Source organism: Pollicipes pollicipes, unplaced genomic scaffold, assembly GCF_011947565.3.
Source record: "Pollicipes pollicipes isolate AB1234 unplaced genomic scaffold, Ppol_2.1 Scaffold_4881;HRSCAF=5763_pilon_pilon_pilon, whole genome shotgun sequence".
Classification (NCBI taxonomy): domain Eukaryota; kingdom Metazoa; phylum Arthropoda; class Thecostraca; order Pollicipedomorpha; family Pollicipedidae; genus Pollicipes; species Pollicipes pollicipes.
In genome coordinates, this window is record NW_023596576.1 from 49,259,212 (window position 1) to 49,285,096 (window position 25,885).

The window sequence follows — 25,885 nt, forward strand, 5'->3', positions numbered from 1 at the left end:
TTCGGGACCGAAGGTTGCCTCCGGCACTGGGCTGCCATATCATGAAAGCCTTACCAAAAAATTCGCAAGAGTTGAAGTATTTCTACGGATTCCTTTACAGCGGAGAGCTGTCCTCAACCGTAGTACCACACGCGAAGAAGTGCATCAGAAAGTAAAGGCATCATTTCCAATTTTGACAGGTCCTTACCATGTATCGTCACAGGATACATTCTATCCAATACGCCCGGAAAGTGGGGCCTGCGACACCCCACGTTCCTGCGGTTATGCATGGAATAGCTCATTCCTGTCAATGATTTGGAAGAAAACAGCAATCAATAAATTCAGCGGCTTAGGGTTAGCAAGCCAGATATTACACGATGGTAACTGCCCTAGCCTTCCCACAGCCGATTGGTGAAAGGGACAACTCATTCAATATTGCAAGCACAGCCCCATGCAAATCAATGGCCCCGAAGGCCGATGATACGGCATGTAAGGCGCTGCGTCACGAAATATTAAAGGCCTCCAGCATATACGATATGCCAAAATAGAGCAGCAACGGTCTTGCATTAACCAAAAAGACCCCATAAATCTGTCTTTTAGTAACTCAGCCGACAACGGCGGCGATGGGACTAAGACCGCAGTGGCGGATCGTTGACCAACCACTTCCCCGCAAGCTCCAGCGATTGCGGGAGCGACGCACGGCTCTTGAATACACCACCGGCTCGTGTCCGGTTCCCCTGCCAGCACAGCAAATATTCCCCAGCGTCCTCGCGAAGAGAGAATTTCCAACACAAACCCTCATTCCTGTATTTATTGTGAAACATTACCACAATGCAGGTAAGTCGACACAATCCAATAATTATCTGACTAGACAGGCTGTTCTTGTGGGCTATGTACAATTCACCCGCGCGTCTGTCCGCACGCAGCGCATTACTGCATGCGGGATGGGGGCCTCACGAGCGCGTCACAGTACCCTCTCGGCCGGCGACGCGGGCACCGTCCTGCATGCATGCACGCACACACCCACACACACGCGCACGCGCACCTATCGACTCACACCTAGCGAGGACGGTCTGCCCGGCGCCGGCGCGCTGCCGGTAGTCTGATTGATGCCCACGGCAGCTGCAGGGGGAGGGGGGGGGGGGGGGAGCGACGGCAGGGATTGGGCCTGCTGAGCCTGCAGGCAGGGATTGGCAGCATCTTGAAGTGTAGGGCGGGGCTGGCGCCCCCCAGGTGCACGCGGGGAGACAGACGTCGCCCCGCGACGCAGGCACGAACTGATGTCGCTGTGACGCGGGCGCGGACCGGCGCCCCCACGTGCCCGCGGGCAGGCAGTGACGCCCCACGTGACGCCGCTGTGGCACCACCCTGTGACGCAATCGGGGCTGGAGCCATCCTAAAGCTGCCACAGGTCATGGGCGGGGCACCACCACAAGAGCTAGATTTGGGTTGGCTAGACGCTGACGTCATCACTGGATCCGTATCACGGGGAAGTACTTGTGGGAGGCGAAGTCGAATAGCGGCGAGCGCGCCCGCTCGTGGCCACCAGCTAGGATCTTCGCCACCACGTAGTTGGTCTTTGCTACCCTCGTCAGGGTAGACACCTGGTGGCAAGAGCGCGTGTGAAAAGACGCTCCGTTATACCTACTAACTAGCTTTAACTTTACATTAATACTTTGTGAATGCAGATGATAAAGAAAACAAAATCGGCACTTCGAAGATGCCACAGAAAAATAAAGTCCCTGGTGCGATATAACCGATATACATACTGCGCGAGAAGAGTGCGCAAAATATGGCGACGTTTGTTATGAAACAATAACATCATCAAACAGCTTAGGATGCACCCTTGCTAGTGTGCTCAAGTCAAACTGTTCTGAGCAACTTATGAAGCACATTTATGTTCCTCTGACACGTCGACCCCGCTTCCACAGTCAACTGTGCCTCGAGCAGAGACCATAGCCGTACCTCTGAATCGTTGGCCGGCAACGTCTCCAGCAAGTTCCTGGCTTGGTGAAAGCATCGGCAGGCGTCCGAGTACGCCACGGCCGCTCGGTTCTGCGGAGAAGCAGGCCGCCTTACGATCAGGCTGCCTCCGACGACACGCCCGGGGCGGGACCCGCAAGAGCGGCGCCCGGGCGCAGGGTACGCACCGCTGCAGCGTCAAGTCTCAGGCAAGAGCAGGCCAAACTTTGCTGAAGAACGGCTTAATTCACCATCCCTTGCTACGCATATCACAAGCACTACCTCATCTGATAAAGAACGCATCTGTTCGAGCACGAAACGCATCGGATCACACCGGTCCGGTAAAAACACACTGGGGCGGGATATCAGCGCGCCCACGGCCGCGCCGTACCCACCTGGTCGGGTAGCATGCTGGCCATGTGCCGGTACTGGCCGTACTGGACAGGCGGCGGCGTCGCCACCACGTTGAACGGCGAGAAGCGGTGCTCGTACCGCACGCGCTCGTTGTCAAACTCGGCGTGCGGCCGTTGCAGCCGACCCTCCTCCTGCAGACCCACGCAGGTCTGAAACAGGGCGGCGGGCCGGCGGTCAGGTGACGTCAGACGCTCCCTGCCGAAGGCCGCGGCGCGGCTCCCGCAGCACTGCAGGTCCGCACAGCACCGAGAAGGCGCGGGTCCCGCAGAACTACAGGTCCACACAGCGCCGAGAAGGCGCGGCTCCCGCAGCGCTGCAGGCCCGGACAGCACCGAGAAGGCGCGGCTCCAACAGAACTGCAGGTCCACACAGCACCGAGAAGGCTCCCGCAGTACTGCTGGTCCACACAGCACCGAGAAGGTGCGGCTCCCGCAGTACTGTTGTTCCACACAGCACCGAGAAGGTGCGGCTCCCGCAGCACTGAAGACCCACACAGCACCGAGAAGGCGCGGTTCCGCAGCACTGCAGGTCCACACAGCACCGAGAAGGCGCGGCTCCCGCAGCACTGAAGACCCACACAGCACCGAGAAGGCGCGGCTCCCGCAGCACTGAAGACCCACACGGCACCAAGAAGGCGCGGCTCCCGCAGCACTGAAGACCACACACAGCGCCGAACAGGCGCGGCAGCCAGCAGTCCGTTTCTGCAGTGCGCCACCGCCAGCCGCGGCAGGCGCTCCGCCCACTACACACCACGGGCTGTTCAGGCCTGAGACGTGCTGCTGATCCGCTAACCTCCCGCCGCTCAACAAGCCACGTCACGGCAGGACAGCCGCGAAACATCGCACTCTCTTCGGCTCCGGACGAGCCCCTGCCTCCCGCATACGTCCGGCCCGCCGACAAGGCGCCACGGCGAGGCTCCGCACCGGGCCGCCGGCCGGCGGCAGGGCGCGGCGCGAGGCGGCACGCGGCACCAAGACGCAGCGCCGCAGGGTCCCCACCTTGTGCAGACCGCCGCACAGGTTCTGCAACGCCTGCGTCATGACCACGTCGCGCTCGTAGCGGCCCTTGCGCTTCTTGGCGCGGCTCTTCTTGTTGCTGCGCGCGCGCTGGGCGGCCAGCTCGGTGGCCGCCTCGTGCTCGGCCAGGAACGAGTCGGCCCGGTTCAGCGTCGACACCATCCAGCCGTACAGGCACTCGGACAGGTACCTGCCACCACAGCACCGCGTGTTACCCAACGCAACGCTCCGTAAACGGGTGTACAGATAAACCAGCCGCATAGGCAACCAGCGATCACCGGAAGGCACAAAACCACAGGTAACGGCTAGTTTTTTGTTGTTTTACTGAACTGAGTTGCGTTGTCGCAACTCAGTTCAGTAAAACTGAGTTGGTACTGTGAAAAGAACGCGGAAAGTGAGTTGCCAACTCGCTTTCCGCGTTCTTTTCACAGTGCCTGCCGCGCACGGCGCCACACTGTTTCTTCGATTCACGAGTGGATTCTACCAGTACGGGTAAACCAATGCGAGAATGCACTTTCCGGCAATTAACAATCCAGTCAGGACAGCGAGCGTGCCATTGCCGGCAACGTCAGCACCGCCCAGCCCATTTTGCTTCAGCATCCACTTATGTTCAGAAGCCAGTCGCACGGCAATGATCGGCATGCCTTGGTCTAAAGCCCGCTGGACTATGCCGCCACACAATCTCAACCGGCTTGCTTCGAATAAACGACGCCACCCAGCCCAGGCCGCTGTCAGCTGGCTGCCAGCGTCGGTCGGGCCGGCGGGCGAGCCGCGGGCGGTAGCGGGAGCCGCTCACCAGTAGATGTAGTGGTACTCGTGGACGCTGTACAGCTCTAGCTCGAAGCCGGAGAGCAGGTACTGGATCATGACGCGCAGCACGTGGTACAGGATCCAGGTGGTGAAGCAGACCAGGTGGTGGCGCGCCGGCTCCAGCTGCCGACACAGCCCGTCCAGCAGCGTGTCCACCCGCTCCGCCTGCCGGGTCACGGGGTCACCGCGTCAGTGGCCGGTCCGCTGCGCGCCAAAACCGGGCTTGGGTTCTCCTCTGGTGGGTGTTTAGCGTCAGGTCAGGTTGTAGTCGTCAGGTCGGCCCACTGGTGTCCGGACGCACGTGAGGTCAGGTCATGTCACTCTAAAGGTCGGGTCATGTCATGTCGGCCCAGGAGCGACCACCGTCTTACCCATCGCATGGTTACCCCCCCCCCCCCCCCCCCCAAAGGACCTGCTTTTACGGAAATGTATTACGAAAGGTTTGCGTGAGTAGTAATGAGCCTGGCTAAGTAGAGCTTATCACTGCTTTCCTAAACCCGGCAACCAGCTAACGACACTGCAGTTCACTGGATAATTTCCCCTAGCCTTTCCTCCCGACGGTTCACGGAGGTTGTTTTTAGTACAAGCTTTTGACCATAGCGCCATATGCCAGCCTGTCCAATTAACAACTCATCGACTGGACAGAGCGTTGCCAGGTCAACATAGTCAGGTCAGGCCGGGTCGGGCCACTGACCTCCTCCTGCAGGCCGGCCAGGTCTGCCAGCACCATCTCCAGCTTCTGGCGCTGGCGGGCCCGGTTATGGCCGGTCACCTGCAGCAGCTGGTAGAAGGCCACCTGGCAGTGGCACATGAACAGGTCCACCGCGTCCTTGGCCTGCAACCGCGCCGACACACCGTAAAGCGTTTGCACACCACACCCCGCACCTAGACCTCAACGGCAAACAGGGGTTGATGGCGATGATTGGGGTTTTAGGGCGCGTCGACTTCTAGGGTCATTTTGCGCCCATAACAGCTGGCAAACAGGGGTTACTGCAGGGTGATAACGAATCGCAGCATGGGAGAAGAGGTTCTGAAATTTAACACACGCTTAACGATACATCTGTACGTGTCCCACGTACAAAATCTTTGGCCTCCTGCTAGATACGCCTTCGGTGGGAGACACTACGCCTAGAACAAGAATGCATTGCGCTTGCCAATGGACCGCGAAGTGAAAACTACGACAACTCAACGTTCATCAATTGATACACAACAAAAATACTGTTCAAACTTTGAGCATTCAAGTCAAACATGCCTGTTTGATTAAATATGAACAGCCATAAAGGCATGCCTCAAACTGAACAGGACCAAGTCTACGGCAGCTTACCTTCCAACTAAGAACTAGGTGAGCCTGTGAGTGAGCCTGTGAACACCCGTACCCTTCTGCTGGCCAGACCTGAGACAGCATGGCGGACCTCCTGGTTGACCAGTACCCGTGAGCGTGCCTACCTTCCCACTGACCAGACCTGAGATAGTGTGGCGAACCTCCTCGTTGACGAGCACCCGTGAGTGTCCCTACCCTCCCTAGTCGGAACCCCGCAAGAGCATGCTGCACCTTGTCGTTGGCGAGGACCTGTGAGTGTCCCTACCCCTCCCGCTAACCGGACCTCCGAGAGCGTGCCGCACCTTGTCGTTGGCGAGGACCTGTGAGTGTCCCTACCCCCCCGCTAACCGGACCCCGCGAGAGCGTGCCGCACCTTGTCGTTGGCGAGGACCTGTGAGTGTCCCTACCCTCCCCCTAAACCGGACCTGCGAGAGCGTGCCGCACTTGTCGTTGGCGAGGACCTGTGAGCGTCCCTACCCTCCCCCTAACCGGACCTGCGAGAGCGTGCCCGTACCTTGTCGTTGGCGAGGACCTGTGAAGCGTCCCTACCCTCCCGCTAACCGGACCTGCGGGAGCGTGCCGCGACCTTATCGTTGGCGAGGACCTGTGAGCGGGGCGCGATGGACGGGCGGCGAGATGAACACGCGCGCCGCCTGCAGCAGCGTCTGAGAGCCGGCCGGGCCGGGCCGGCTCGAGAGGCCGTGCAGCGGCTCGGCGATCACAAACAGCACCGTCCGGGAGAACACGCACGGCCGGGTCACGCTGAAGGCCTGCATGTAGTCCTGCGGCACGGCCGGCCCGTCACTATCAGGTCACGGCCAGATGGCACCCCCGCCACGGTCAGATGGCACACCAAACAAGGCCAGGTCACGCCCGTCACGGTCAGGACACACCCGTCACGGTCAGGTGGCACACCCGTCACGGTCAGCTAACGCCCCTCACGGTCAGGGTACAGCGGCCAGTCGGGACATACAATTCACGGCCAGTTCAACCCACAACGGTCAGATCATGCTGGTCACCGTCAGGAGACATTCACAGTTGGGTCTCACCTGTCAAAGTCAGGTCACGCCATTCACGGTCAGGTCACACCCGATACAGCCAGGTCGCGCCCGTCACGGCCAGGAAACACCATTCCCATCTACGCCACGCCCGTCGCAGTCAGGCAGCGCCCGTCACGGTCAAGAAACACCAAATTCGCGGTAAGGTCGAGCGTTCTAGATCAGGTGGCGCTGGCCCGATTCGGTCACCAGCTGAGTCACAATCAGGTCACGATCAAGCGCCGCCAGTCACAGACAGGCAACAGACGTCACCACCGGATCACAGAGGTCGATGCCAGTCCCGCCAGTAAGACCAAGTCACATGCAAGCCGTTATCGACGGCGCAAACAGAACGGCAATCATCAAAAGATCCAGATTAGTCACGATCATACCAGGCCCGTCACGATCCGTTCACCGTCACGTCAGTGCACGCGCGGCCAGCTCACGCCCTGCGCGTTCGCGTCACTGATGCGGCCCCACAGTCGTCTCAGGTGGGAGGCGGTCGTCGCAAACGGCGTGCGGTCGCTGCAGCGGCGCCATGTTGCCCGAACTAACACAACCGAAGCACAAACAAACGACCCGTAAAAAGAAAACAAACAAACGCCTCACGAAACTTTCAGCAGCCACAAAAACATCCAATGGCGAGCAAAACACACCACAGGCCAGCAAAGCCGCCACAGCCAGGCCAGCACCATGTTATGACTGCACGTAACATCACGGCTGGTCGCCGCACTCCCCGCTCCCCTCCCTCCCCTCCCACCTGATCCTTCTACGCGCCGTCCCGCAGCGTGCCATGACCGTCGCGTGCGTACCATGAGCGCGTGCAGGTGCTTGCAGTCGAGAACGGAGCGCAGCCGGAGCAGGCGGTCGATCAGGGCGCCCAGCTCGTCCAGGGTGTGGGGGAGCGCGCGCAGGCGCGGGTAGCGCGGGAAGGCCGGCGGCAGCTGGCGCTGGTTCAGCAGCGGATCGAACCCCATCGTCACCAGGTGGCCGCCTGCCGGAGCAAGGAACGGGCGGTCGGTGCAGGTACCGAGCCATGACCCCGGGTCGGATCAGTCGGAACACTGAGGAGACGCATCCCCATGGCGGGCCCGCGAAGAGATCAACAATATGACACACAACAGGCACCTAGGCAGGAGAAAGCACAGCAGAAAACAGATGACAAAACATCTGGAAACTTGCATACCAGCCCAGAGATCGAGCATCACCATGATACCACGACAACACGAAGAACGCACTAACGTTACCTTTGGCAGCTTCTTCTACTTGGTGGTAGCTAGCGCCCAAGGTGCACGTATTCTTCAACAAAGGCAAAAGCTCCTTAGCGGAAGTCAACGCCTTCCAAGCCTCATCTAGACCCTGATTCTCCTTTTTGGAGAAAGCTAACACAGCTTGAAAGAGGCAGCGAAAGAACTTCAGGCGTGCTTGTACAGCAACAAGCTCATCCATCTCCTGCAAATAGATCACGGGCACAGGTGAACCCCATCCCGTCTCTTGAACATGGCTGTGCACGTGCTATCGGCGCAATCAGAAGCTATAGGTCGTAGGATTACCTTATGGGACAGTTTCGGCAGTGTGGTATAACGATTGAAGGCTCACGAAACTTTCAGCAAGTCACAGGGCCTGGTACAGCGGGAGATTTCGAAGTGATAGGATAAGTATCAAAGCTAGGCCCCAGAGCTCCTGATGTGTGCATGCACTGGGGCTGCTGGAGCCACCTACAACAAGCAACGGGTCCACGTGTGCGGGGTTCATGTTTCCGGGGTTCATGTTTGCATGGGGTTCATGTCTCCCATCGCTCCCCTCCCATGTAAGTCACGAGCATCAGCTCCGACCACAATCTATTCGCCAAAATGGACAGCCCGTGGAAGGAAAAACCACACCATCTATCATTTGCATGCAACATGATCAAGCCAGACCCACGCCGCGACTCGACCCATCTGTGTCCCTCGGCCACGTGGGCTTCCTCCGGACCAGGCCGCCGCTGCGGCGCTGGGGCCGGGACCCACCTGTCTGTGGGCGGCGTCGGCGCCGCGCCGGCGTCCGCGCACCTCCCGCGTCACGTCCTCCTCCGCCTCGCGCAGCATGCCGACGGCGCGCAGCGGAGTCACGCCCGTTCGGTCCGGCAGGCTCTGCGGCTGGAAGTCCTCCTCCTCGTACAGCAGAGCTCTGTGGGAGGCGAGGTGAAAGTGACGAGGCAGCAGGCTCTGTGGCTGGAAGTCCTCTCCCTCATACAGCAGTGCTCTGTGGGAGGCGAGGTGAGAGTGACGAGATGGCAGGCTCTGTGGCTGGAAGTCCTCCCCCTCGTACAGCGGTGCTGTGGGAGGCGAGGTGAGAATGGTGAGGCAGCGGGCTCTGCAGCTGGAAATATTTTTATACAGCAATGTCCTATGGAAAAGGAGTGGGGAAGCACGACATGAAAGTAGTCATGGAAATGTAGTCGCAAGTCGCAATGCATCATAGCGAGCATGACTACACTCAAAATGACCAAATGCACAGTTTAAGAGCAGACTAGCGGTTCCCATTTGCCCCCGGCGTCCACAGAGGCGACGCCGTTGGGGCTGGTGGCACCGCCAGCCGTGTCGTTATGCCGACTCGTGTCTCAAGACTGTGACGCAGATCCTGCGTTTCCTGTTTCACCTTCATATACAAAGCAAATGTCTCCTTGCTAAATGTTTCAGTATACCCACCTGTTGCGCCCACGGTGGCGGACACTCGCATCCCATGGGCATTCCTCCATGTGGCAGATCGTCATGCATGTTGAACCCGTTCGTACACTCAAATTTCACGGCAATCCGTGGAACCGTGTGCGTCGGGCGCCTGGCTAAAGAGACGCGCCCACACAGACTGCCAGACGCCACTAATTTAGTACACTAGAGGGGAGATGGACACCGGAGTCATACCAACTTCAGTTATCATCTTCATATGTCCAAAGAACAAACCACAGACAGGAAAATCCACCACGCGCTCACGGAACTGGTTGGGAGTTTATATGATCTGCGTTCCACCCGTATCACCAACAGCGTCCACTCCGTCCCCACCTTCCGACGGAAGGATGCGAGCCACCCACGCTGGGACACTCAGCGCAGAGCTGATGGTCGCCTGGCGGCCCGTGCCCGCCTCGCTGGGAGACGGCCGACTTACACCTGAACGAGCAGCTCGGAGATGGTGTTGACCACCTGGATGGTGGCGATGCTGAAGGCTTTGACGACGCGGTCCTGGATGAGGTGCGGCGCCTGCAGGTAGACGTTGGTGGAGACGGTCTGGGTGAGACTGTGACCCTCCAACCAGGACATGAAGTAGGCCAGCGCCGTGTCCATGACGCCCAGCTGCTCGCGGCACGTTAGCTCGGCCGTCTTCAGCAGGCCGTCCTGTGGCGGAGCATCAGCAGGGTCAGCAGCGGCGTCAGCAAGCACGGCCCGACACGCCCAGCTGCCACGCATAGTAGCCCGGCCGACACTGCTGCCTCGGTTCGTGGCTGGCTGGATGGACATCATGGTATTCAATGTTGTGAGGCATATCTACTTCATGATTATTTGGCGGCAACTTGAAAATGCTCAGCCTAGTGGCAATAAGGTTCAGCCTAGCCCTAGTGTTAAAATGCTGTTCAGCCAAGTCATTACCGCTGTTTATCTAAAACGATATAACTCATGCATACACCTAAAATGTGGTGTGGCCAAACGTGACCCCGGAAACGTGCAACAAAACGGCGATTCTGGGCGCTTTTTCACATCGTGGGCTCCAAACTATACGCCACCGGAGAAGGCTTGAGCAAGGTCCTACCGCCCGGTCCAGTCACAGGGACGAGAGCAGATAAGCACATCTCATGTCATCAAAGATCAGATCAGCGCACCCCATCTCCCTTACTGCGGCGCGTCCTGGCCCGGTCACTGAAACAAACACTTGATGTACGTGTGCTCAAGCTATAGCAGACAAACAGCAGCTTCTTGAAATCGATTTGTGAAACCGGAGGACCCTTATTCGCCAGCACATGGTTTCAATGGATGTGTCTGCTCGAAGAGCTTCTGCAACATACCATGTGCCCCCTTTGCACCTACGGACTAGGTGTTCGCGACTGGTGGATTAGTGGGGAGGGGTCTGTTTTGGCACGTTGCCGCAGAGGGCAGAAGCCGCGGCTTACGGACCGACAGCACGCGATTGCATAACGGCACATGCCACAGCGCAGCGCCCCACGGCGGGGTCGTCACGACCCGATGAGCCACCGGCGGCGTTGTGAATGAACACCTGTTTGCGAACAGTCAAAGGTTTTATATAGATCGTTCTTAGCGCGTAACGCTCTATTCATCTGTCTCCGGTTGTGCCTCGGTGTATTGACCAGTCCCCGTCACTGGAAGCGCGGGTGTCTCCTTTTTTGCTGCCCCTCCCCCTCCCCCACTTTGAGACCCAAGACAAATCCGGGGAAATATAGTTTTTTCCCCACACTAAGAGGGAAGATTTAGCTATTTCCCCTGATCAGCCCGCTCCCAACCTTGTGTCATGAAAGTACGCCTCTGACCGCAAGCAAGCATAACATGCACCAAGCCTGGTCCCCGTGTGGAATGGTGACGTCCGTGCGTGACCGGACTATACACAAGTTGACGACGCCGAGACGGCGGTGCGGCCAGCCATGACTGCCTTACATTCGCGACCCCTGCGAACTGCTCGACAGCTGCCGCTGCCGCACCAGCAGCCCGCGCCGCGTGGGCGCCCCTCACCTCCGCGGCCTGCTGGAAGCTGCGGACCTGCCGCTGCGCCGAGTTGCACAGCATGCCCACGTCCATCTTGGGGTCCATCATCTCGATCGCGGACATGGCGTCGAACAGGCCGAACATCTCGTCATGCACCAGCTCCCCCAGCTTCAGATCTGGGCAAACACAGAAAATGGAAGTTAACAAAACCACTTTTTCGACCATCATGCACAAAATAATCTTGCAAAGTCACTCACTGTTGCTCAATCAGCATGATGCATTGGAAAATTCGAGCACCCAGAAATTCTAAAATGCCACTGATCTGTTAGACACATTGGAGTTAAGTATCCTACCCCTGACTGTGAACACAGCACTGTCTGGTATCAAAATCCAAACAATGCTCCAATGCAAGCACTGTGCAACAAATAAATATACATTTTCATATTTTGTTGTCTTTATCCTAGCATCCACAATTTGTGATACCTTTGTCAAGCTCTGGTCATAACCACAGCACAGAAGTCACACATCTTTGCAGGCATCAAATAAAATCATGTGTACCTTTGCATGCATCAAAGAAGTTTTCAGTGATCTCTGACCAGTTGTATTCCACCTCTGGCTCTGGGGGCGCTGATGGCTCCAAGTCCATAGTTGCAGGTCTGAAATGGAACAGACAATGTAAACAAGCACAATGCATATAAGCCTGTTATGGAGTAGCAGTGACTACATTTGGGTCCCCTAGTGTCAGGGCCCAAGGCATGATCATAATCCCGGCCTGAGTCTCCATATCACAGCACAAAGCTTTAGCCACTAAACCAATTCCTTTCAAATACAATGTTTGTTCAACACAGCATGGATTTGATGAATGGTGTTAGACAGCACCATGTAGCAGTGAGAGGCATTGAGCAGGATTAATCATACTTTCTCAAAGTTCCAACAGACAGGAAAGCTTTACAGAAATCAATTTGGAAATAATGACTTTTAAGGAAACAGGTTTTGGGCATAGCATGACTTATAAAAAGAAAGCACACAAATTTAAAAAGCATACCATGCAACACAGATCAAACTTGATAATGACACACAAATGTGAACACACCTTGCCTATACTAAAAGATCATGAGCAGGGATAATTTGTCATGGGTATTCAATGTACTCCTCCTAGCACATTTTATCATATATGCCATGATAATCACTTTTTTACTAAAATGATCAATGTTTAGATCTTTATATATATATATATATATATATATATATATATATGTATGTATGTATGTATGTATATATATATATGCATGTGTGTGTGTGTGTGTGCATGTGTGTGTGCATGTGTGCATGCATGTGTGTTGAACTGTGTGACTAAGAGCTTGAGTACATAAGAGCAAACACCTCATCCCACACGTCTGACCCGTTTTCATGCTGAAACTCCGGCACCTTTTGATATTTGTGAACTCACTGGAATTAGTAATCATGGGAAGTATACATGAAATATCCCAGCATTAATCAGATGAAATCATGTAAAATGGGTTACCAGACAAAAATGTCTTTATAATGCTACTCAGGAATGAATCATTCCTTAGTGCAGGGTTGCATAATGCTGACATGAAAGATATGATTTGTTATCTTGCACACATTTGAAAATATTAATACATTTAGCAGAATGGCCAGCATGGTAAAAAAGAACTGATGCTAATTTAGACCATCCTACTCCAAATGTTGCTATCATTTCAAGCACAGCAAAGAAGCTACATAAGTATAATCTTCAAACAGAAGATTCTTAGTTGATTTGAAAAGCATATATTTTTTCAAGAGCCATGGTAAAATTATTCCCCCAAGAATTTTGGCAGGAATAAAATGGTGTCAGACAGCACCAATTATTTCTGCCATTTTTAGGATAGAGAACAGCAAAAAAGACCTGGAATTGGACAAAAACAATCCCTTTTTTAATTATCTCCATTTAGGAAAGTACTCTTACTCTGCTGTGCTAGTGACACTTCTCCTTGACATCTGTTATTTGATAACAAAATGAGCTTGGGGACTACTACATTGTCTCCATACCACAAAAAAACATGTTAGCAAGTGAAGCAGATCTGATGTAGAAGCAATATTTGAGCAACAATTGTAGTATATGCACAAAAGAGCTCACATAGTGAATAATGGTTGACACCATTTTCAGAGCATGGACAGGAAATGTTCCCAGAAATGATAATGCTGTTAAGTTTGTTTCAAGCAAAAATATTTTCAAAACAGCCTGTAAAGCAAAAGCTGCTAGAAAATGAAACGAATTTTAGCCAGGCTACATTAAGTATACTGCACTCCAGCTTCACAGCACCATCTTTTGTGGGCATCCAGCACAGTGGGTGATTTTTTCAGACTGATGCTGCTTCATGTATAACTGTGGCCTGACAGAAGCTTGAAATGTTCAAAATGTACATGAAGTTCCAAAGATTTTAGCATTCTTGATATGATGATATCCTCTTTAGACTTCATCATCCTCCAATTTGGGGAGTCAAACGAAGAACGGAACAATGTGAAGGTCACATTACGCTTTATGGTTTTAGATGCAAGCGGAACAGCGCACTCCAACGACCATGTAGCATTTTTCTCAAGCTGACAGCTGTGTATTAAGCAAACGCCAAACTTAAGTGACCTAAGAGGACGTACCGTGGCATCCCCACAATACATGAACGTCACTCCACAATTTACCATCAGGCGATGGGGCACCACCTACGCCTCCTCTCCTCCTACGCTTGGCGCTGGCTTGGCGCACGGGCAATCACGTTTGCGAATGTGCGCCGAAAACATCTACAAAGCTTTCGCGATCGCCCGACACGAAACAGGCAAATTAGAACCCATCGCGTCACCTTTGCTTCAGAAACTCAAAAAAAGCAATCGCGATCAACACCATGCGCTGTTCACGCACCTGTTCAGAGAAAAAGGTATTATTTTGAGCTCAGAACCATAAAAATTTAAACTTACACATTTCTGCCTTTTGAGTACCACCAGTCTCACATCAGCTTTCAGCGTGCGGGCCTAGAGGCCTGGGGCTGACTGACCTTTTCACTTCGGACCAATCGGAGAAGACAGCCTGTTAATCCTCCGAATTCCCCCGAAATATTCCTCGGTGCTTGGGTTGAGCAAGCACGATGGGCAAATCACATCCAGGCGCAGGGGGACGTGGGCGCGAGAGACAGTCCCCCCCCCCCATTTCAAGCGTCAGTCGAAGATTCCTGCGTGCTGCCCCTGTCTATTGGAAAAATAGCTGAATTTGAATTGCGATGTTTTCTATTGCGTGGATTCGATGACCCCAGCGCGGGTGGATGGAGTGAGGAACAAATCTGCATACACCTGCTGTATGACCATACCGTGTTACTGCCAGCAGCTAAACTCCTGGGTGGAAAATACCCCCACATGTTGCGTGGCACGGCGGATAAGGCCATTATATTTCATTGAGGAAGCATACAACATTTGCGATTTGGAATAGAAGTGATTTGGCCGCTGTCATGCGTGCTGTAACACATTTTCTACCCATCGATGTTCAGAATAATACGGTTACATCACTGACTGTGCCCACAGCAAAAACGAAACTACGTCTCGAGATCTGGACAAGAAACAATTTATATAAAAAGTACCAGCACGATATTCAGATATTTTGAGAAAAGTTGACACGGCTGCTCCCACAACTTACATAACACATGTCGCATCCATGACTATACTGCGCGTGTGGTGATATCACCGGCGGTGCCATCAACAAACGAAACTTCTGAGTTCCTGACACACACTGATTCATGTTCGAAGTACCAGCACGAGTCAAATCTGACCCACTCTTTTCGGCACCAGCCGTGAACTAACAATATCCGACAACACTAGGACACACGCCAAACCGCCGTCCAGACAGCACTGGCCCACCCCGGCCCGGCATGGCACCGAGTCCGGGAAGTGTCATAAATCAACCAGTGAGGGGCAACAGCGGACAGCCCTCACTCCCATCGGCGTCCGAGGAGTCGGCACACGCGTGACGGACATCGCCTCCTCCTGCGAGGAGGCCGCGGCAGGCAGTCGCAAACGGACAGCATGATTCCATGCAGCACAAGCGGCAGATCACGCAGAGCGCGGCGTGCCTCGGTCATTGATCAGGGGCCGGCTCCCATCCCTCCCGCCGCCGCTTGGCTGTTCTGGGCGCAGTGTCACCCGCTCTCTTCCGGCCGCCCGCCGTGGACGGCGCCGCGGACCCCTCCCCGTCGTCGTCCAACAGGTCGCCGAACATGTGGTCCACAATGTGACAGTGGCCGTCGCCGTCGCCGTCGGACTGCGCGGCGTCCAGGTCCCGCAGCTCGGCCGGCGGCTGGAACGACAGCAGCGCTGGCCAGAAGAACAGCGACACGAAGCGGGCGACCAGCAGGTTCCAGGCGGCCGCGTCCGAGTCGGTCGGCGGCGGGCCTGCCTGTTCCCCGTCGGCCGCGTTCGGCCGCGCAGCGAGCGGCGCCTTACTGATGGACATCTGGACCAGGTTCGGGATGCGCTGCATGAGCCGGGCGGCCAGCGCCGACGGGTCGCTCGTCTCCTCGACCGGCAGGACCACGGTGTGGACGTACGGCGCCGCTCCGGGCGCCTGCTGCGTCAGCCGCACGTGTGCCAGCCGGTCGCGGTGCCGCGTCAGCTCAGTCGACTGCAGCCAGGGTGTGACGCTCTCAGCCCCAGCGCCGCCGCCGCCGCCGCCAGACATCGCATCGTCCGCCCACTGCGCCGCGAACTGGTTGAAGTATTTGCCCTCGAGTGACCGCTGGGGTCCCGGCTTGACAGCCAGCCCCTCGAGCCGCGCCCGCTGCAGCAGCAGGCTGCGGAACATGGAGGCGCTGGCATGCGTGGGCGGCATTAGCGGCATCTGGCGCCAGCTGAACTCGGGCTGGCCCACTGCGTGCAGCTCCGGCTGCCCCGCCGCCGGCTCCGTCTCGGTCGCCGCTGCTGGCCCCGCCTCGACCGCCGCCGCCCAGTGACGCAGCATGGCCGCGTCGACGCCGTCGACGGGCGCGCCGGCGTCGGCGCACGCGCGCAGCTGCGCCGCGTCCGGCCGGCGCAGGCACCAGGCGCGCGCCGTGCGCGCCGCGCTCGCCGCGTTCAGCGCCGCGCTCGGGGTGGGCTTCGTCTTGTGCGGGTGGCGGGCCTCACAGTCGATGAGGTCGGCCAGCTGCTCACTGCAGCGGTCCATCTCAAGCTGCTTCTTGATGGCAGCTGTTCGGACGGCGTGCATCCTGGGCCTCCAGGCGGGTCTGCCGGGGCGGCGCGCGCTCGCCGTCAGGAAGCCGCGCGCGGCCCGTACGCGTGCGTCCTGGTCGCCGTCCGCCGGCATGTAGGGCGCCATTCGGCGCTCCAGATTCTTCCGCAGACCCTCGTAGTAGCCGACAATGTGCATGTTGGGCGGCTCGGCCAGGCTGCCGGTGGCCGGAAGCGCGCCCCGCGACAGGAAGGCGCGCTGGATTTGCCGGAACCGGGTGCGACAGAGCATGCCGTTGCGGCCCGAGCCCAGCTCGCGCGCCGCGGCAGCCCACTGCGGCCCGTTCTCGCGCACGAAGCGGATCAGCCGCTCCTCCTCATCGCGCGTCCACTTGACGCGTGTGAGGCCGGGCTTGAGACGCGTTTCGTAGCGGGAGTAGACCTGGCGCGCCGAGCGGCCCGGCACGAGGGCAGCCACGTGCTGCCAGTCGGAGATGCCGGCCCACTCCACGGCGGCCAGGATGCGCAGGTCCTCCATCTCCGAGAAGCGGGTACGCAGCACGCGCGGCGCCACAGCGAGGTAGCGCCCGGAGCATTGCGAGGCGGTGCGATCCTTCATCTGCGCGGCCACGGCCGTCCACGATATGAAGTTGCCGACGCGCACCGTCTCCACGATGCGCAGCAGCCGTTTCGTATCGGCTTGGTTCCAGTAGTTGCGCTGGACGCGGCTGAGCGCCGTGGCGTAGCGCTGGAACACCTGGAACGGCGTGCGGCCGGTGTCCATCACCTGCGCGGCGATCGCCCACGGGTTGACCGTCCTGTCCTCGGCCGCCGCCCGCACCTGCCTGTCCTCAGCCGGGGTCCACTCGGCGTGGCTGATGGTGGGACGCACGAAGTTGCGCCACTGCAGCCGGCACTCGGTGGGCGAGCGCTGGCCGGCGAAGTCGCTCTGCGAGATGCGCAGCCAGTCGTAGTCGTCCTGCTTCCGCGCCACCACCAGGTCCAGCTCGGGCGTATCCTCGGCCTGGCGGACGGCGCGCTCGGCGTCGACCAGCAGGTCGCGCAGCGCCTCCACCCGGCGCTGGTCAAGGTTGGGCTGCTCCGCCCGCTCGCGCAGCCGATCGTGGATCATCGCCACCTTATGCTGCGCGGCAGCGACGTTCTGGCGGCGCGCGTCGTCCCGCACCGCTTTGAAGAGCAGTTCGCGCTCCGACTGCAGCCAGGGACGCGAGACGCGCAGCGACTCGAACTCACCCCGCCTCGTCTTCGCCACCGTGTCGGCGTTCGGCTGCGGCCCGAAGCCTTGCGCGTCGCAGAAGTACTTGCTGACGAACACACGCCACTTGAAGGTGTATCGTGAGGGACCGCCGCCGGGTCGCGCGGAAGACGGCGCCGTCCGCTCGTTCCTCAACTGGACCACCAGTTCGCGCTGGCGGCGGCGGTTCTCACTCAGCAACCGCTGCAGCTCGCCCAGGTTCTCGTCCACCACCTCCTGATAGGCGGTGTTCAATGCCAGACAGTTCTCTAGGTTGACGGGGATGTCCGACCCGATAAAGTCGTCGTCGAGGAAGTCCTCCTGCGAGAGAATGTCGTCACCAAGTCCGGACGAGAGGCGCGGTGCGGCGGACGCCAGCGACGGCCGGCTGCCGCCGCCGCCGTCGCCCGGGGCCCGCCCCTCCGTCGACGCTAGCGACGGGGCCCGCCCCTCCGTCGACGCTAGCGACGGGGCCGACGGGCGCGAGGCCGTCCCCGGGCCGGACGGAGCGGGCACGGGCGCATCCGGCTCAGCCGGCGACGCGGCCAGCACCCGCGACAGCTTGTTGATGTCGCCCTGCAGCCCCGACGGCCCCGCGTCGCCCTTCGTGTCCGCGTCCGGCGGCGCCGCGGCGACGCTCCAATCCAGTTCTAATGAGTCGTACACGTCGTCCTGGTCATCCGCTTCCGAGTCGCCGGCGGCTAGCACCTGCGACAGCTTGTCGATGTCGCCTTGCAACTGCGACGGCCGATCCCCGGCGTCCCAGCTCGAGTATGGTGGTTCTTTACCTGCATGGTCTTCATCCTCGGGCGATCCCACTCCGTCACTTTGGTTCGGTTCGCCAATCTGCCAGTCTGGAACAGGTCTCCACTGCGGCGCCTTGCGTGGCTTTTCAAGGTCAATGCTCCAGTCCACCTGCGGTGGTTCTCCATTCAGGAAGCCGTCCGCCTCCTCCGACGGTCCTCTTAGGCTATCGTTATGCAGGTGATCGGACTCTGAACCCATTACAGCCAGAGGGTCAAGCATCTGCTGTCCAGCACCTCCTCCCGACCCCGGTGACTTTTCATCATCATTGTAGTCTTCTTCAGTAATTGCGTGGCGACCATCGCTATCAAAATGTTCACGCTCCACAGCTGTTGACATTAACGCATTCGTGGCCTTGCTGGCGCTCGCTTGCAGCTTTGGTGCTTCATTTCTTTCGATGCAGTCCAGCTGTGAGATTTTACCTCCTACTGCAGCATATAGCTGTCCTGGTTTGGAATCTACGGAAACTTGCGCCTTCAAAGACTGTTCGGTATCTGCTCGCGCTTCACGTGGCTCATCATTACTGACGCAGTCTTCACCCGAGACTCCCCCTTCATTGGACGTTGGCTCTTCAGAGCTTGGTTCTGGTGAAGCCAGTACATTCGAAAGCTTGTCAATGTCTGCTTGCAGCTCCAGCAGTCTTTCGCCCGATGTGACCTCAGTCTGAGCCTGAGTCTCAGAGGGCTGATTGGCAACATGCCTATGTAACTGTGATGACTCATCTTGTAGGCCGTGATCCAGCTCCTCAGAGCCTTCATCTGGTGTGGCAAGAATCTGTGAGAGCTTGTCAATGTCGCTTTGCAGCTCATCAGATGTTGTCTTGGTCTCCATTACTTCTTATGGCATGATCTGAAAAATACAACCCAGTATAAATGCTTTAAAGTTCCAATATATATGATATTTCTGGCTTGAACATTGCATATGTGGTGCATTACCAAATGTCTGACTTGCACAGATGTCTTCAGAAAATAATATAGAAATGATCCTGAAGCATTGTAACAAACCAAAACTAAAATCTCAATATTTTTCTGAAAGTAAGCATTAATCATTCCTTTTGCTTACCCGTCACTCCATAAAGCATGCTACTCATGTCAAGAAGCATGCCCCTTATTTTTCTGACATGCTAAGTCAAAAGTCATAGGCTACATACAGGCATGTTGATGATATGCTTTACTCATCCATCACAGCATTATATTTTTGTTAGTAATTGATCTGTTAAAAGATATAAGCTGAATAATTTTAACACAGTACTGCCAACACAGTAGGCCATGCCTGTCAGGGACAAAGAGGAAGCCCAAAAGCAACTTGAACTAACTGCCATGGGTTGGTGCATTGGCAGGTGTTCCCCATGTGCTCTAATCCACCCAACCAATGGGATGGACAAATATCTATTTGCATGCTTCAGATTTTATACACTTAAGGCCTGAGGTTTTCACTTAATTTCCAGTGGGTTCACACATGGGGGAGATGCCTGGGAGCAGTGAATTTGGCACACTTATTGCTTAGCCAAGTGTTGAAAAGCTAATTCTCATGAATGTGATCTGGCATCCCAGCCCTCAGCCATCAGAGCTTTTGATATCTTGCTGGGGCACAGGTAGGGTAAAATTTTGAACCTGGGCAAGTTATAAAAATATTTGGCAGATATCGTCAAATTGGAGTATTAGGACATCATAAGATGTTTTATAGCATGCACAACTGGCAACACCACAGAAATAACTAAATCTGATAGAATATTACATTTTGGGGTAAGGTTGACAAAGCATGGACCAAGTGCACCAGACTGCCAGCTAATTTGGGACACAATTTTACCTGCCCCAAACATCTTGTTAGTGTGCCTGCCATCACTTACAGACTGGCTGACACCTGTCACACCTCCTGTTCTGTGTTTCACTTATGAGTTCAGGTGGTTCAAAGCAGATACTGTTTTTTTGTATTTTGCCATTGGCATTCTACAGGATGTTTATTGACTAACAATACACCTCAAACCTGTCACTGTCAATTGTTACAACATTGTCACTTCTCAGCGATGTTAGTGAAACAATCATTGGCTGTGTACAAACTCTTTACACACCCATCTAATCTGACCTTTCATTGCAGTTATAACATAATTTTATGGCATACTTTTAGTGAATACTTATCTAGAAATATGATGGGTAAATGCCAAAATTATACTGTCAATGCTTCCTAACAAAGCCCTGGCCTGGCCTCATGAGAATGAAAGGACAGTGAACCCATCTTCCAAGTGCAGGCCATACTTGGGGGAAGGATATAGGGTAGGGGGCATACAACACACAGCCAACACTGCGTGTACAGACTGTGCCCTTAACCTGTACTCTCCTGACCTACCCACCATTGATTCAACAATGCATGTAGCTGTTGATGAAGGTACCTCATATGGTTAATGGTAACATATGGTGTGTGCCTCATATGGTGTGCGTATCACAGAACAAAACAACGTATTGCGCACCAAACCCAGCGCCTCACGGCGCGAAACCTCACGTACCTGAATGTACTTCAGCGCCCCACTGCCTGACACGCACAACCGCCCAAACACACGTGAAAGCCCACCGATACAAATGCGCGCCACCACCAAAAACGTTTCTTGACTTCGTCGCATGTGTTTTAAGTTCGCTGCACATATTAGCTACCAACTTGCAGTTATTTCTTCATCGCTCTAGAAGCCTTTACTCCGCTCCGCTTTGCCAGTGTGCAATAATTGTGTCGCAACACGCAGCGCCAGGGGAGGCCAGTTAAGAGACAGGGGGATGGAATAGCGGTCATCTCTCCTGGCAACATCACCCCTATGGCGTGGAAAGAAACGAGGTAAAAATCAAATTTGTCCCTCCCCCAAATGTCCACCGCGGCCCCGCCGCCAGCGACACAGCAAGCTGGTCATTAGCACGTCTGGGGTGTCAGTGCCTACCCGTGTACAGGGGCGGCGCCACGGATTCTCGGTTGGGCGGGCAGGTTTTTTCAGGGGACACCTCCTCTGGACGTCCTGGACAAAAGGGATTTTTCTCGCACGGGGCCTCCTGGGCAGTTTCGTATTCAATGGGAGGGGCACCGAAGGCATAAGCTCCCTCATCAAGTTGTTATATGTATCATAGTCAAACAAATAAATATTGACAGCTAAAAATCCGAAACTGGAGCCTTTTGATTTTTCAGCAAGCGGTTTCAGTGTCTCATCATTCTATAGCAGGCTTGTCTGTCCCAGAAAAGGCCTCCTGATGCATGAAGGAGCTTCCTGGTCCAGAGCAGGATGCCTCCGATCCGCGAAAGGGGCATCCAAATCTAGCCAGGGGGTTCGTTATCCCAAAACATGGCATCCTGGCTTAGAACCGCTGCCATATGATGCATGGAAAAAGTATCATCTTGTGTTTTTATCCGAACCTTTCAAATGGATGGATTTCTGGGATTAGAGCTCACGCCAAGCAATGGTGGTTGTGTGAGCCCTGGCCTCTACTATCTGATTGCGCAATTCCAGAGCAACGGAAGAATTTGGTGGGAAAGCTTTACGCGCCGAAATCTCTGACGTCAGCTGACCTTTAGGGCGGCGCTGCCACCAACCGCAGGTCATTACTGTCAAGGCCAAATAGCCTGCTTAACATGATATTGGGGCAATTAATCTAGATCGACTAATTACATACAACTAATTAGATAACCCACATAGACTAGCTTAACCATACAGGTGGCCCCATGATTCAGACAAGGACTCCTTCATGCAGAAGAGAGTCGGCTGAGCACGATGCATTACAGCCTAGCTTAGTTATGGGGCCTTTCTTGATCTGATTTTGGTAAGTTACACGTATCTACAATGCCACTAGTTTGGGAAAAGGGACCTCCAAAAATGTTTAAAGGGCAAAATCACACTCTTGCCCTCCTGCCTGACCAATAATGGGACTACCATTCTGCTCCCCCCCCCCCCCCTCCCGCCCTGCTGCGTCGTTCCAGCCTGTGTAGAATGCATGTACATACCACCACACCAGGCGAGCATGGTAATCCAATAATACGAATAGTATTCGTATCACAGATACGAATACTAATCATTCCGTAGGGACGAGAAGCGCTCTCACCCGTCACGCAATGACCTTTCGCTGGGTATCGTGAGGCAGGATCTCCACGGGCTCCAGGAGTCATTAAACGTAGGCTACTAAGTATCGATGAAATATGGACAATTATTCATTTAATACAGGGCTACAGTTTCCCATTCAGGGGGCTTAAGGTCTCTAACAGCTTGGGACCCAGTCCCTCTCCCCGTAAGGAAATTGAGAAGGAAGTGGGTCAAATCCAGGGAACATTTGTTTTTTGGCGTGTTTTGTAGGTGGGTTTCCTCATGTTAGCTATCTTGATCTTCCATGTTGGAGGGATCAGAGGTGGCGTAGCAGGGAGGGGGACAGAGTAGGCAGTAGACTTGCCTACTTGCCTTGCCTTGATATATACACTTGCCCGTAGACAAGTGGGACAAGATTATGTTTTCCCCATTTTTTCGGAGACCCCATTTACTCAAGCAAAGACATACGTCGATTACCGGAATTCTGCCGTCCAAAGGCAAAAAGGCCTAAGTGCAGTTCTATCTAATGGCGCATGGGCCTTTTTGCCTTTCGACGGCAGAATTCTGATCAAGGAATTTCTTATGGCTGAGCCGGAGAGTGTTTAATCGGGCTCAAAGGACTCTTTTCTGTCGCAAGAGACCCATTTTATCGATCATGACACCGCCTTTATGAATAAGTTTGCCCATACTTAAGCTCAGGAGACCCAATTTTGTGTTAAGGAGGCCCTTTACCCTCTCGGGAGGTAACCGTTACGAACCAGGAGGCCCTGTTATGAGCTAAGAGACCCCGTTTTCAAGTAAGTAGGATGATGTATATATATATATATATATATATATATATATATATATATATATATTATGCTACTCAGGAGGAGCGCACAGGCTCTAATGTTGCATTTATAGTGATGTATGACCTTGCTTTCTTTGAGCGGAGTCGTTGTGCTCTGGGAATGGATGTTAAGTTTGGCGCTGTCACCGGGATCCGTCGTTTGACTATTGCGATAGACAGTATCGTGCAGGCCTTTTTCGTCACCTTTGTAAGCAGGGGACATCACGCTTTTTAATGAACACGGGGTGCGTATTCCGATGTTTTGTACTTCGTTTCGATTTAAGGTATTGTGGCGTGGTCCGACTGATCTGATCTTCCAAAGTACGCACGTCACAATCGTTGTCGGCTTGGATTTGTCTGACTCGCCTTGTCAAACGATCTACACCATTTCGATCTACCATCTACGCGTATGGAGTCTTCGATAAAGTCTGTAAAAAATAATACCCGGCGAAGCACCTGAGTGTTTTTAGTATAGAAAGAGTTCGCTGAACCATTCTAAAAGAATAGCGCCGGTGGTTTATTCCATGAAGTCATTTAACGCCTGACAAAAACCTTGGTGTTATTTTATTTAGAGACTGTCGTGGACATTACAACTTCGTGGAATTGTGCTGAGGTGCACAGAGACACCAGTTGTGCCTTAACATCATCGTCATCTTATCCCAAAGAGTCTCATGTGTCAAACACTACAATCACCAGCGCTGTCCAATGTGTTCTACTACAAACATACTATTCCTAAGTAAAAACAAACATCGACTGCCGATGGCGCGACGGGCGCCGCACGGGTGCTGCGTTTGGAAAGTATTTTCGGCCAGTGATAGGGAATTTTTCAACGTCAAATCATCGTCAGTGCCCTCCGGAATCCATAAGTAGTCAGGCTGGCTAAGCGCGGGCGAGCTCCTTAAGTATCGATTATGCGTGCAGAAGGACAACTGCATGGTCACTGAGCATTCAGCTCAAGGGGCAACCCTGTTAGAACCGGCCTGCATCGCGGGTGGCATGGACATGACGGGCGTTTCGTTTGCTACACGTTCGAACTGAATCGGAGGGTGGCCACTCTGCGTTCAAAGGCAAAGCAGCCTGGAATAGTGTACCCAGTAGTACAGCTGGCTCTCAATGTATATTCATTGAAACGAGTGGGGAAGACATGTCCCTGGAGGGCATCCGCCTAAGCGTGATTGGGAAAGGTGATGTTCCATTAACTGACATAGTGCATGGAGGAGCAGATCTTTTACGTTAACACACATCCGGGTGGACTGCGGAACACTACACGTTTGGAATGAGGTCAGTTTTATCCCATAGTTCTTGAAGGTTAAAAGGACTAAGAGCACCAAATTCATAGAATAAGTTGGCTTGTAACTGAAACAACTGGTGTCATTTCCAAAATTTCTGGACGCTTCCGGTGAACACTCTCAGAACACTGTCTTCCAGTGGACACTTCCAGTGCAAGGTGGTTGTACTCAGCCGAATACAGTATATCTGCATATTATCATTTACCCTATGAGTAATTCGTCGCATGAGCAATTTGAAGAGTTTGAATAATAAAACCTGTTTTTGAAATGAAAGCAATCTAAGTCAGGCTCGGCTCGGGGGAGGGCAAAGGGATTTGCCCCCTCAAGGCTTTCAGAGCTTAGCGAAAAATGGTGGAGCGTGATGCATGACATTTTTGGCATCTTCATTCTTACTTACTCATACACCGTGTGCAAATGTCACTGTCTGAGATCATAATCGAGGTGAAACCTCAAACAAGTTGAAATCATCATAACTTGTTTAAAGATACAGTATTAACCGAGTCGGTAGCCGACTATGTGCTGCTCATTGGTGCGTTCATCTTATTGGATTTAATCAAACTACACCAACTTCCCACACGTCAGTCATTCGGTACTAAAACCGGATTTATTTAGAGTGGTCTTCAGTAGAGTGTCAGCGCCTAGAAAGTTCAAGTATGCGGCGGGTAACCACTGCTGCCAACACGACGATCAGAAAGCCATGAGTTTACAGGAGGCATTTCTGAACGGCTCTGATTTCCTGGAAAGGGGCTTACGAGGTATTACTCGTTAGGCTGGGCAAAACAGCTCAGTTTTCATGCACCAAAAGCGCCACACAGCACGTGCAATGCGTTTGCCTCGTTGTCACGATTCAGCGCCCTGAATCAGCAACAGACTGACAAACAACGAGCCTTGTTGTTCCCATGCTAGCAAAGTTTTGAAGAAGACAGTTTTCGTCTTCCTTTATTGAGTTGTTCTTGTGATGAGCCACGAAATGCTTGCTAGAGCTCTTTTAATAAATATACACGAGATTTTACTTTTTTTACGTTGCCCAAACGCCCTTCAGAGATAATTCTTCGCGACTACTACTTTGAGCATTTCTCAGAAAATGTTGCCTGCAACCGTCTGGGGGAGCCTTTTACGCGTTATCAAATACATCGACACGGTCATGCCATATAGAGGCGGAAACTTTCACCTCCCGCCAACTGGCATCTGCCATGTCAAGCAATCAGCTAACTCAGGAGCC

General features: G+C 54.4%; 2 protein-coding genes across 2 annotated transcripts; both read right to left on the bottom strand.

Annotated features, from left to right (window-relative positions):
- Positions 1-1,437: 1,437 nt before the first annotated feature.
- LOC119100532 (N-alpha-acetyltransferase 35, NatC auxiliary subunit) lies at positions 1,438-13,963 on the bottom strand. The gene is made up of 15 exons (XM_037223618.1): positions 13,886-13,963; positions 11,786-11,883; positions 11,255-11,403; positions 9,684-9,910; positions 8,549-8,708; positions 7,787-7,991; positions 7,352-7,533; positions 6,101-6,284; positions 5,558-5,574; positions 4,876-5,016; positions 4,168-4,346; positions 3,354-3,561; positions 2,337-2,504; positions 1,945-2,034; positions 1,438-1,583 (listed from the first exon to the last, which is right to left on the bottom strand). Exons 1-15 carry the CDS (start codon positions 13,891-13,893, stop codon positions 1,449-1,451), a joined length of 2,151 nt encoding a protein of 716 aa, XP_037079513.1. The 5' UTR covers positions 13,894-13,963; the 3' UTR covers positions 1,438-1,448.
- Positions 13,964-15,347: 1,384 nt separating this feature from the next.
- LOC119100533 (uncharacterized) lies at positions 15,348-21,073 on the bottom strand. The gene is made up of 3 exons (XM_037223620.1): positions 20,998-21,073; positions 16,542-19,343; positions 15,348-16,151 (listed from the first exon to the last, which is right to left on the bottom strand). The coding sequence occupies exons 2-3, from the start codon at positions 19,323-19,325 to the stop codon at positions 15,348-15,350; spliced, it is 3,588 nt and encodes a 1,195-aa protein (XP_037079515.1). The 5' UTR covers positions 19,326-19,343; positions 20,998-21,073.
- Between the last annotated feature and the right edge of the window lie 4,812 nt (positions 21,074-25,885).

Excerpts from the sequence above, each read along its gene's own strand:
- LOC119100532 (XM_037223618.1), bottom strand. Across the intron at positions 4,347-4,875 it reads TGGCCGGCCTGCAGGAGGAG|GCGGAGCGGGTGGACACGCT; the intron begins GTCAGTGGCCCG and ends GTGACCCGGCAG. Across the intron at positions 1,584-1,944 it reads TGCCGGCCAACGATTCAGAG|GTGTCTACCCTGACGAGGGT; the intron begins GTACGGCTATGG and ends TCTTGCCACCAG.
- LOC119100533 (XM_037223620.1), bottom strand. The coding sequence starts at position 19,325 with ATGGAGACCAAGACAACATCTGATGAGCTGCAAAGCGACATTGACAAG. Across the intron at positions 16,152-16,541 it reads ACGGCGACCAGGACGCACGC|CCGGAGCTGCACGCAGTGGG; the intron begins GTACGGGCCGCG and ends GCGGCGGGGCAG.